The sequence below is a fragment of the Macrobrachium nipponense genome, chromosome 38 (assembly GCF_015104395.2).
Source record: "Macrobrachium nipponense isolate FS-2020 chromosome 38, ASM1510439v2, whole genome shotgun sequence".
Taxonomy (NCBI): Eukaryota; Metazoa; Arthropoda; class Malacostraca; order Decapoda; family Palaemonidae; genus Macrobrachium; species Macrobrachium nipponense.
Window position 1 is genome coordinate 61,977,098 of NC_061098.1, and position 13,439 is coordinate 61,990,536.

The following is a 13,439-nucleotide window of genomic DNA, read 5'->3' on the forward strand; positions in this document are numbered from 1 at the left end:
GACATAGGTTCTCAACCTTTGTTATTTGTTAGCTATTTATGTTACACTGTCCTTAATTTTCATAAGCCCTCGCCCAAAGTGTGGCATGGTGTTTAGGGCATAGGAGGCTTGGTGTGGAACACTAGACTCAGTTACACCAGATACTAAAGGACACCAACATTTCATTCCATTAAATTCCTTTCTCAATGTATTTTGTTGAAGGTAGTATCTTCTTACACAGGTGTATTTTCAGTAAGAAAATGTCCCATCCCTGTCACAGGTAATTCATGGCATGAGAGGTCAAATACCACATGACCCTTGTCCCAAAAGATTATGAGAAACAATATTTTACGAGGTTGCTCTTCCATAACTTGACCATTTTTAAAAAGTAATATTTTTCTAGCTGTATGCAAAAACTGTAATAAACAAACCTTTTAGAATACACAATTCCTGAAATAGTATGCATACTAGTGGTTTTTACATATGTACTTACCATGTCTCACCCAAGACCAGAGAGAGACCTGTGCTAAGCAAAGCTGAGAAAAGTGTTATAACACTTTATATATCAAATATATTCGGTTACAATAATAATAAACATTTCATACCAACTGCAGTGGCAAGACTGCACTACTATAAAAGAAATAATTATCATGATAATGAGGCACAGGATATTACTTAATGCAATTGCAAGAACTATAATAGTAGCAAAGATAATAATACATTAAGGTATACGTAGTCATCATCATCATCACCATGCTCAATAGTTGTATAGGTATATGACTACACTTATGTAATTACATAGCATTATCATAAATACAGCATCCTTCATGAAAAAATGCAAGGAAAAAATACTGAAAAGCTTGGAAAGTGACTTACTTGTCTTCTGCATGGCACAGGAATTGACAAAAAGAACCCACAAGGAATTGCTAAGTGCAAAAGAGAAGCAAATTTCTGTCACCACATGGATATAAGACAGAAGACAAACACTACTGGGTCTGACGCTGGAAAATTTAAAATCTTGTCATTCCTGCAACTTTACTAAAGGCCTTTTTTTGCAATTATTCACAGCTTAGTGTGATGTTTGGCAAAGTCATCAGTAGATGGAAGTCTCAAGTCTTATTGTCGGGAACATGCAGTTTAATGGCAGAATATTAAAATGCAAAGCTTCAGATTACTATTTTATATATGTGATTACATTATGGGTGTAAATACATAACAAATTAATGTTAAATGCAACGATTTACTGAATCAATAACAGCCATTCATACAAAATGTACAGGAATAAGTGTGAGCACTTTCATTATATGAAATACAGTACCTTAACCAGCAAAATCATGCAAATACGTACTTTAATAAAAAAAATTTCTTACAAACCCAATGCAGTCAAAATAAATTTTCAAATCTTTGTTCTTTTTTTTCTATTAAAAAATACTTTACAAAATTCCTGGCTTCAAAAATATTTAATTGTAATTTCATCTATATATGTTTTCCCTTATAATTGCTGTGATTCCAAACAGCATCTGTACTAAACCTTTCGAATGATGATTTCTCAGTACATAAGTCAGGTTTTCTTGCAGTTTCACCTTTTAGACCCTTGTGTGATTCATCTCACTTATTACCTGGATCTCTTTATCTTGCTCTCTGACCCCTTAACTTTCCCTTTTCACTGTAGTATTTGCTGAATGGTTGTTCAAAACTTTATGTAGGCTTGTAAATTCAGTTCAATCTCTCTTGATGTTGAAACAGGATCTACTCGGTGACGTTGTAACTTATCCAATACCACTCGTGATATTTCAAGAGACACAGTTCAAGTAACTATTCCAAAATACAGTCTCAATGTTGCTCTCTGTACTAAAATTATAATACTGTTGTATCAAAGTGTAGTAAATCCAACTTTCATCATGAATAAAGGAATATAAAACAATTTAGGGTGTCATTCTTTTTTTATTTTTCTCCAAAATTTCAACAAGTTCATATTGAAATTTCCCATAAAATCATGTCATCATGGATATTTTCCTTTGATGTGTGCAGTGAGAAGTGTCTTTTGTAAATCTTTGTATAGTTTACAACAGATGAGTCCTGACTCATATAGGTCAAGTTCAACCTCGTAATACTGTATACAGTACAGAATATATTGCACTTATTACATGTGAAAATAATGTTAGTATCTATCTTTTCTTTTAGAGAAATAGAGAAAGGAACCAAGGTAGAGAGAAGATGACGATGACGAAATCTTCTGAATAGACAATCTGAGCATTCAACGCTCACCCAAAACTTATGGATTAATCGATAACGGACAACTCTTTGGACAAAACCTCTTCACGGGTGAGGGGCATTGCCAACAACGAGATCACTGCAATGCTCCACAGCCACGAAAAATGGATCCTGAATTCCATCTACATGATGTGTGACTAGTAAGACTATGGGAGTTAAAAGTGGTGACTAAAAACACTTAAAAAAGTGTAATAACTACATATTTTTTTAGAAGGAAGACTTCTGCCACGTGGACAACGGAAAAAGATTGGGGGTAGATGTATGCAGTAACACTGTGGACCATACTTCTGCATGGGATGCATAAACTACGTGCTTCTGCATTAATCTTGTATGCACATATCTTGGACTGAGTAAACAATGACTACAAAATATGTTCGATATCTTGCTCGACTTCCAATGGAGATATGCAATCAAAAATGGCACTCTGTTCATATAAAATTCAAGGTTGTGACTTAGTGACATTTTGTACATTTCAGTTCCCAGAATACAACATAATCATTTGGAAAATAAGCTCGCATATCCTTACTCATTTTCCAGCAATAAAAGATCTATGTTAAATGAAGAGAATAAATTTGATGACTGAGTGTTCCTTCATCTTAAGTGTTAAAATATTTCTATTGAAATTAATTCATTTCAGAAAAACTATACAGTACCTTAAAAAGTAACCTTTCATTTCATAAGCAATGAATGAATCAACCTTTTAACAAGCCTCAGATTTTAAAAATAAATGCACTTCAGTATTGCAAAATGAAGATGCAATTAGATTAAAATTAATTGTATTCAGCAGCTTCCATCAACAACCATTAAAAGGAAGCAATAAAACTCGAATTGTGACAAAGCTGATGGTGCTGAATATCGTTGCCCCGATTTTCACAAGGTGGGTCCCTTGTGAGTCAGCCGACAGTCTCAAAAATCTAACCTGGAACAAAATAGAAAGTATGAGTAAAAGCAGGAGAGCAAGATCTTTTTCATCCCTAACTTTCTATATAATGTTGTCCACTTGATACAACAAACATTATATGGCATAAAAATAGCTCTGAGACCTGGAATTAAGATCACATGCCAACTCTCTCCCTCTTTTTTTTTCTTAAATATGCCAAATAGACAGTGTTCTAAATTAAACAGTGTAAATAGGCCTAATGTACTCAATTATGCCTTTGTTCACAAAATGGGTCCCTGAACACATGCAAATCATTCCTTATCTCAGATGATGTGCAACCCTATAATGAAATTGTTTTCTTTACCAAGAGCAAAAGAATTATACCACAAAAATAGTAAAGTAAACAGGAACACTGTCAAGTTGTTTTTAATCTATGTAAGGTTCTATTGACCCAGCACCAAAGAAAAGATGATTTATAAAAGCACTTCTTATTCATACAGTGAATTCAAGATTAAACAGTACGAAACTCCCAAAGAATACGAATCTATATAAAATCCTTCTCAATGTAGCCCTTAATAATTTTATACTTCGTTCTTAAAGATGACATCTAACTGGAAAAAACTCAACTCCCCTATGAATACCAAATAGATTAGCTATACTCATTCAGTTTTATTACATAAAAACTACTCTACATGATGAACACACTTTAACTTCAACTTTAAAAATTACAGTGTTACTGATTAGTACTTCTTATCAACTGCAATCAATATGCAATTCTTTTTGTTAATACCACACGAGAAAAAATGCTGACAATCACAGCAAATTTGCTAAAACAGTGAGTAGAAATATTTAGTTATATGCAGTCTACATGAAAAAACAAAAACCTATAGTATCTAGTATCAACCATTCCAAACTCACATAGCTCAAAAAAATACCTTAACTGTTAAGAACTAAGACATCATTCACCAAATAATGTTTTTCCAAAATCAATTTCTAATGATGGCAGAAAAGAATTTGCATTATTGGATTTCATGTTTCTAAAACAAAATCAAACAGGTTTCTTATTATGTGACTTAAAATCTTGCAAAAAAGGCACAGTATGCTTTGACAATACATACAGATATTTCAATGCTTTATAAAATGAAGTATAGTATTGTATACACTTCATGTAAAGCACAACTCTGAACTGGGAAACATTTATAAACATTTGAGCCTTATGTATTTCTATTATGCTGATGCAACAACTAGGCTATCACGGCTAAAACTATGATAAATTACTTTATTTGAAATCAAGAAACGTAATGGTTATGAGCAAGTTTTTTCAACACTAAGATAATAGTAGTTTACCATAAATGAATGAGATACTCCATCAAAACACAGTATTGAAATAAATATTAAACAATACATTAATAAATAGTCCTTTACCACACTGGAAACATTGATTACCAGTTCAAGTAACCTTAGATTTAAACAGAAAAAGATATATTAACAGAAAGGTTCCTATTGTCTAAGAATGACCTTGTAATTGCAAAACTTTCCTGAAATTTTGAACAAAACACAGTTCAAAAGAACTATTACAGCATCCCTCGTATGATTTCAACCTCCAAATTTCAGTATGACCCACAGGTACAATGACTTGCATATGAGGGTACAATATCAGAAACTATGTTAATTGATATCAAATGAAAGTTGGATGAACTGTGGGGTTTAGTGGTTTCCAATGAGACAATGAGTTGAAAATTTTATAAGATTTTGCTACCATTCTTGTCCAAATGCTGGAAATTCTTCAGTATAATTTTCCTTTAACACCACGTGGTCAATACATTCTTTGCTATATACAGCAAGATAAACATTACTAGCTTGTGCATAGCCTTATGTCTAACATTAAAAAAAAAAAAATACTTACAACATGTCTGTCACACCATGCCTTTGAGTTAGTGGACACACACACACACACGAACATTTCTTTTCATCATTCCTTTTTATTCTTCCCATTACCATTTTTGACAGCATCACCACCCTTTTCAGCTGCGGCAGCCTTCCTACCAGCCAGAGTCTGAGACAGAGAGTCCCAAATGCCACCAAGGAAGATGGCGCAGAAGAGGTTCTCGAAAGGCACGAAGGGATCATGGATACCCAGGAGCAGAGATGAGAGCTGTTTGGAGAAACAGAAAAATGGTTAAACCTGAATTTCTGTAAGACAGCATCACTGGAACCTTTCTTCTCACAAGGTATTTGTTTCTACCAGGTTCTGCCTACTATGCACCTTCTTGGCAAAGTTCTCTATGCACTCTCATCTACATTTCCTTTTGCCTTTTACTTTTCATCCTGGCTGGCCATATTTTCCCAATTGTAACTTAAATTTATAAATTACTTCTTTGGGCAACCCCTAAAAATCCAGCAATGTGACTCAATGGTCGTAATAAGCTACACAAACAGTTGTTTCTAAATCATCTGTCCTAATTACATAAAAAAAAAATTCAAAGGAGTGCCCAACAATAACCTACAAACTGCACTTTAGTGTCATGCTACATTATAGCAAAACAGTGCAAAATCTAATACTATACTACACAAAATATTTCAACCTAATACTACATACTGGCCACAAACATATTTCTCATAAAAATTCATACCAATTCATACCCTAAGTTAATTTTAAAACTAACAGCAATCAACACAGCGCTCGAAAAGGTGGCAGAGGTTTCTTTCCTATGTGAGTTAAAGGTTTCTAAAGTTAGGGTATAAGCAAAAGACATGACTGAGAAAGACAGCGGGTTAAATATGATCATATCACTGAATCCAATTCAAACTGCATTGAAATATATGCGTCTTATTTTGTATGCCAAATACAAATCAACTTGAAATTCTGACATTAAATGCTACCATGCCAAACTGTCAGCCTTTGAGAATTCAATAAATGCAAATGATGTCAAGCATACAAAATGTTCAGCTAACTTTACCATTCAGTTTTACCTTTTAATTTTATTGCTTTCCATTTTCAAAAAGACTAATAATATGATTGTTTCAGCTTCAAAATGACTCCATAAGCTATATTTTGACCAGAAAAATCAATACATAAGTGCACATTGAGGTTTATTATTTATAATGATGAAAGAATATTCCTATACTCATGAGTAGTCAGTGTCTGATTGAACATAGAAGAGTTTTGGGAACAATCCTCTCCCCTTCACCCTATTTCTTGATGTGGGCAGTGATTTATAAAACCTTTGCTTTGTTCAGTGCTTATGAATTTATGTGAAATTCAAACAGACCTTAATTCAGTCACAATGCAATTGACCAGTGACAACTAAATAATCACAAAATAAAAAACCATCATAAACTGCACTAGACTTGAGTTACAAAGAGGAATTAGTAAGGATAAAGTTTAAAAGATACAATTAAAGAAAAATTAGTGAGCATAAAGTTTAAGATACAATTAAAAAACCAGTGATATGCAAACAAGAAGTAATTAGTCTGTTTAATCCTTATGGTTAAGAAGCTGCCTTCTCTGAAACATGGGTCTGTACTAGTGTGGGCATTTTTGTTTGAGTAACTAAATTTCATAGTTAAAAGACAAGGTAAAATTTCAAATTTCCCAACGCACAATTGTATTTGCTTAAACAATTCCCATTTAAACATCATAAATAATGCAGCATACAAACCACAAAAAATTACCTTATTTTCTTTAATTAAAATATTTCGTAAATCCACAATACAAGCTCTTTCTCATGAGAGCGCATTTCAATTAAAGTTTAGTACTTTGACTCGGTGGTCTAAATAGACTACTTCATAGTAATGATAATAACTTGGTATCATCACTTTCTCATGATCTTTAAATGGAAAAATAGTCCACAAAAGTATAAATGTAGTATATATATATTGCTAAATACAGGCAGCTTTTGCCAACTTCATCAGTTGGCCTCTTCAGCCTGAATAAACAGGACTAATAATACAGTCAAACCTCGGTTTTCGTACGCCTCTCTTTTCATACGTTTCGGTTTTCGTAGACTTTTTGCCTACGAAATGTTGTCTCGGTTATTGTACGTTTCCTCGGTTTTCGTACACTTGGAAATGCTCCATCCAGGGCCCAGCACATGACCGGGCCCCGTATCTTGTTTGTTTGCTTGTATGGTGTTTTAACGTTGCATGGAACCAGTGGTTATTCAGTAACGGGACCAATGGCTTTATGTGACTTCCGAACCACGTCGAGAGTGAACTTCTATCACCAGAAATACATCTCTAACCCCTTAATGGAATGCCTGAGAATTGAACTCGCAGCCACTGAGGTGGCAGGCCAAGACCAAACCGACGATGCCACTGAGGCGGCCGCGGGCCCTGTATTGAGCACCCTAACAAAACATCCCATCTTCTTTCGTGACCCATTCTGCTTTTGTGTTTGTTGTTTTTGTGCTTTTTTTTTATTAGAGAGCAACTGCTAAAAAAGCCATCATGGGGTCAAAGAAAGTTCCAAGTGCTAGCCCTCCTGTAAAAAAGGTGAGAAACACTACAGAATTCAAGAACTAGTAGTAAAGTGTTGGAGGAAGTTGCATGCCAATCTTAGTGAGAAAATGCCTACAACAAGCGCTGCTGTTAGTGAATTTAAGGCCAGCAGAGGCTGGTTTGAAACATTCGGAAAACAAATGGACACAATGTGCCTACTTCAGGGATTAAGGGCATGTTTGCAAAGAAGAAGGATGTAGTCGGTGTCTCCATGTTTAATGACAATGCCGTGTTTAACTTTAGGCAAATTTTAAAGAAATGCCAGAAACAAATGTCTCTGAACAGTTTTGTCGTGCGATAAGGGTCCAGTGTCTCTCAAGCTGGTCCTAGTGCAAGTAAAAAACAAAGTGGGGAAGTAACCTCAGATAGTGCCAGTAAAAAGCAAAGAGAAGTAACCCCAGTTAGGTCCTTGATACCTGAAGTCCTTCTGGAGGGAGATTCCCCTTCCAAACAATAACCTCTCCCTCTCCCTCCTCTCTGTCTTCCATACACTAACAGGTGTTTTCCATAAATGTTAAATGTTCATTTATTAATTTTATTAGTCATTTATATTTATTTCTCATTGTTTCCTGTATGAAAAACTGTTAATTTCCTGTAAAATACATTTTTTGTGAATATTTTTGGGGGTCTGGACCACATTAATTATATTTACATTATTCCTTAGATTCAGGAACGGATTATGCATGAAAATCTAGGTTCCACTGCATAGAACATGTTTGAAAAACGGAAAAAACAACAATTTTTACTCAATTTGTATTTTTCATGGCTAATGAATCTTTGCAAACTAGTTAAAAAGCAATTAAAGATCGTAATGCAAGGAATCTATGGCTGGTAACTCCAGAATTGTTTGATGATCTATTAGCAATTCTCTGGGAACGTCATGGCAAGGTAGAGGCTGGCATATTGGTTGTTGGTCTTATTTCTGATTTGCTGTGTTGAATTTTATCTTCAAGGAAAAATCTGAAAATCTGCAAAAGCCAACGACCAACCAATATGCCAGCCTCTACCATGCCACGACATTCTGAGAGAATTGTTAAAAGACCATCGAACAATTCTGGAGTTACCTGAAAGACTAACAAGCAGTTGTTTCATTTTTCATACATGTTCTCCTATATGTATTATTTCTATATGTTTATTCAGGCTGAAGAGGTCAACTGATCAATTTAGCAATACGTATACTATATATATACTACTGTGGACTTTGTTTTTCCAACAATAATGATACATAACAAAGCTGGAATTTTAATTGACGTACCTTGAAATACACAAAGAATATACAAATGCCAAAGTAAACAAGGGCATGGGGAGCTGATATGAGATCGGTTTTCTTGTCCAGAACGAAAATGATGCCAGCAGCAATTGATGCCTTGGTTGGGCTGGAATTAGAAATATAAAATTAATGGAAATGACTTACAAAATACATTTTATATACACTCTTACCAAATTATCTATCACCATAACTTCTCAGCACTTGACAAGGTGTGTGCCCATTGATAAAAACTAATAAGAATAAAAATGAGCTTCACACTATGTAGTATGTATTTCAAATCACCTATCCTTTATTTAAAAATAAATTTCAACTGCTATGAAATGCTCTGGGAAACTAACTGAAAGTATAGAGTTTCTAAGTCTAAAAGCAAGAACTGACCTGAAAAGTTGGGAAGTAAATCAAATGGTTGCACTGATTTAATACCACTATACTTTCTCCCTGATTATGAACAGAAACTTAGACTCAAACTATACTTCAAAGAGATTTACATCTATGTAATAAACATTTGCAAAAAAGATTTTGAGTTATGAAGTTCCTCTGACATAATGATCATACACCAATAGGACTAAAACGCATATTTTCACCTGAAACCATTTGCCATTTGCTAAAGATTGTTGATTTAATTCTCATTTGGCAACAACAAGATGAAAGAAAAACAAAATCTTGACTTACAAGGATGGCTGCATGACTTCGACGGCCGTGGGTGTCCAGACGCCTCGCAACAATCTCTCCACCACTTTCATGAAGCCAGAACCATTACCTGCAAATGTCAAAAACACAAGTCAGAATCACTGTTACTTTCATTCAGCAATACAAAAGATACTATATATAGTGCGCTTTGCAGACCCTCGTGCCGCCCAGCGTGTTGCTTTCTTTTACTTTTTATTGGAACTAGACCTATGGGGACCTACGAGGTCATTCAGCTCATAAAATAATGTTCAAACAATTGTTATGAGAGGGTGGAAAGTAAGACTGAAGACCTATGAGGTCATTCAGCACCAAAAATAAAGTTCAAAGTTCAAGCAACTATTAAGAGAGGATGGAAAATAAGATGGAAGAAACAAAACATGAATGGAGACAGTAAAAGGAATGAAAGGGATTGCAGCTAGGGACTGAAAGGATGCTGCAAAGAAACATAAGTAATGCCTATAAAGCACTGCGTGAGGTACACCTAGTTCCTTGTTGGATGAGTCGGTTACGTGCTCAACTACCAAAGGAATCAGCAGAATTTATTTCTGGTAACAGAAATACATTTCTCTATGTAGTTCGGATCCCACAATAAGCTGTAGGTTCCATTGCTAAGTAATCAGTTGGTTCCTAGCCACGTAAAAATATCTAATCCTTCAGGTCAGCCCTAGGAGAGCTGTTAATCAGTTCAGTGATCTGGTAAAACTAAGCTATACCTAACTGACAGCACTACCACCTTATGGAGTTTAACTTTTTACTCTTTTGTTTATAACCTTTGGTTCTATCCCATCTGACTTTCCAACTTACTAACATCCATTCCATTGGTTAAATTTTTATCTCACTTGAAAACAAATCACTTTGACAAGGCCTATATGAGTCTAGAAATCTGATTTCATGGTTTTGTTAGAGTATTTTATGATGGTAATACATGAAGCTGCAACAGCTAAAATTCCTGATATACACAAAAAGCTGTTTGTAGAGTACACTTTGTATAAAACCAGTATTTATCAAAATGCAAAGAAGCACATTCATTGATATGTATACCTTTTAGTAATAATTCCACAATTATAAACCTTACAGTAAACTACCACTTAGACTGTATAGTTTCTTGAAACTAAATAGCCTGGATGAGTTGCACTTTTGATACAAAACCATTATACAAAAATATAATTTTACTGGCAAATGAGAACCTATTCACAAATGACAAGTCTATACCCTAAAACTACTTCCAAATTACTAACCCCAAGATACATTCTTTTATATCTTTCCTAGTACTATGTACTATGCCAAAGCACTTCTGGAACTCTGCCAGCTCTCCTTACCCAAACCACGTGCTTTCTCTATATCTAAGAATATTTCTAAACAATTCACAGTGATTAATGAACAAGCTTTTAATCTTCTAGAGTTACCATGCAATGTCTTTTCCCTAATGAATAAAAAAATTACATGCTAGGAATTTGGACAATAAAATTAGTAACTATTCCCAGAACTTCAGAAAAGTTTGGCAAGGTTTACTTACATATCTTTAAAATATAATAAAAACTACACTTTTCTGGCAGTTTTATAATTCTCCCTCTTTTTAACTTTTCTTTCTCAGTTTACTGAAGTACAGTCCTTAATAATAAATTCAATTTTGTCTAAAAATACATCTCTGCTTTATGGACACGCATTCTGCTTCAATTCCAAGGAAATTACAATCATTATCAATGTAATCAAACAACTACTTCACATCAGCAAAGTCCAAACCAATAAGACAATACCCTCATACTTATCCAGCTGAGGCAGATAAAACCACTGCTGGACTTAAAAATTACAAAAGCATTTTGCTACCAACAATAACCATAATGAAATATGAATAATGGTTCTCACTTGCTAGTCCCAATGCTTTGCTCCCTTACTACCTGGCAGATGGGAACAAAAGCATTTTTGTGCTGGATTGTGTAAGGCTGTCCAATATACTATCTTAATTTTATTGGTGTTACTTTCACCTTGTCTAACCATATAAGATCATCATCATCACTTACAACTCCGTGTGATGAAAAGAGCCTCAGTGAATTTTCACCAATCACTTTTTCCACAAACCTCCAAGCTTATGATAACGATGTACCTTTCGCCTTTCCTAAAAATGGCACTTAGTCAAACTTTAAACAATAGTACATTAGTTATAATACACCATGGCACTTCAGTTGAAGACATAAAAACACCGAACCCCAACGAGGGTTACTGGTATATTGTTATTGCTTCAAATCAAATGCAAATCAAATTTCTAATCTCTTGTAGAACTACCAAAGGTATCATTGTTAACGATTTAGCAAGAAGTTACAGAACCACTTACATAGTGGGGTACACTTGCAACATGCCTTGCATGCAACACTAGATGGTATTAAAGCTCTGTTGCAGAGATACTTTTGCACCAAACTGCACTGGTTTATGCCTGTTACTTTTCATCTGTTCCCTCTAGTCTCTTTGTTTTGGAACCAGAGGTGAAAATTGGAATGAGGTAATGTCAAATAGGGCTGTACCCTGTTCCAAATCTTACCTCTGATTCCAAAACAAATCTTTCAGGCAATGCACATGAATTTGGACATAAGACAGTGGTCTGGGCTAATTCATACAACTACCTTTATTTCCCACAGATTTGCTTTTCTCCCTTGACAGCCACAACTTTTGCACATGACTTGAGTTCACATCTTTTACTAAACATAGGTCTAGAATCAAGGCAAAAGTCCTTTTCAATAGATATGAAAGGAAAACTCCTTAAAAAACAGAAGAGATAAAACGAAACAAGAATAACACTAACCCTTTATGGCACCAATCAGAATCATCGTCACATAACCATTAGGGAACACCTTGGCTGCATGTGTCACTCCATCATTGATTTTCTTTACCCTGAAAATACAGGCCAACTTCACAAAACAGTCCACTTAGCAGGCTCCAATACTTCCAAAACTATTAGATGATATATAAAAAAAATCCAAATTCTTAAATAAAATCAATTCAATTCTAGATGATTTACACAAATTATTTTGAAGACCTACCATTCAATCTAACAGAATAAAACAGTATACAAATGTATTAATTCAAATACAGTACATAGCACAAAGGACTAACCTGTAAACTTCCTTCATGGCCGCAAGAAGAACCTTTATCGGGAGGAATTTCGCAACTTTATAGCCGATATCAAATGGAGAGTAAAAGATGACATACCTGTTGACAGAATTAGCAACACTTAAGTATGTACATAGTCATTTAAATTAATAAATTTCAATCTGGTTTTGCATAAGTTGTTTCCTTCACCTTGTCATTGAAATTAAAACAATTTATGGTAATTTTGTCAATGCAAAGCATTAAATAAGCTTTACACACAACAACACTGAGGTGACATATTTAGCTTTACACTATTAATCAGGAAGATAAAACTTTATATGGTTAAAATATTGACGACTATCTCACTAGCACATCCTGCACCATCTTTACCTAATACTATATACATAGTAATTAAAGATGACTTCTGTAACATCATGAAATACTATCTATATGTATATGAATCTTTCACTTAGGTCTACTTGTTAAGAACATAGCCTGGTCATGATTTGGAGATTCTTTATTCAAATATTCTCAAATTGATTCTTTAGATTTATAAATGAAGAATACAAAAACCCGATACTCTCTGGTGTCTCAAAGTTAAATAATAGTTCAGTGAACAAAGAAACCTCTACACTACTTGGCAATACTAATATCGTAGTAAAAAATTAGCATACTTTTTGGGTTAAAACACTAACTTTGATAACCAGAACAGTTCCACAACTAGCAACTAATTCTAAGCACACATACACATACACACTCACA

General features: G+C 34.3%; 1 protein-coding gene across 2 annotated transcripts in view; it reads right to left on the reverse strand.

Annotated features, from left to right (window-relative positions):
* Window positions 1–1,903: 1,903 nt before the first annotated feature.
* LOC135209750 (trimeric intracellular cation channel type 1B.1-like) overlaps window positions 1,904–13,439 on the reverse strand; it is a 37,582-nt gene continuing 26,046 nt past the window's right edge. The window contains exons 3-8 of one of the 2 annotated variants that reach the window (XR_010313416.1): window positions 12,702–12,797; window positions 12,391–12,479; window positions 9,576–9,663; window positions 8,889–9,009; window positions 5,040–5,288; window positions 1,904–3,172 (exon numbers count right to left, since the gene is read on the reverse strand). Coding sequence is in view for 1 of the 2 variants with exons in the window: in XM_064242540.1 (XP_064098610.1) it covers window positions 3,168–3,172; window positions 5,132–5,288; window positions 8,889–9,009; window positions 9,576–9,663; window positions 12,391–12,479; window positions 12,702–12,797 (556 nt within the window). In the remaining variant the exon portion in view is untranslated. The remainder of the gene's footprint in view (window positions 3,173–5,039; window positions 5,289–8,888; window positions 9,010–9,575; window positions 9,664–12,390; window positions 12,480–12,701; window positions 12,798–13,439) is intronic. The other variant, XM_064242540.1, reaches the window with a different exon arrangement.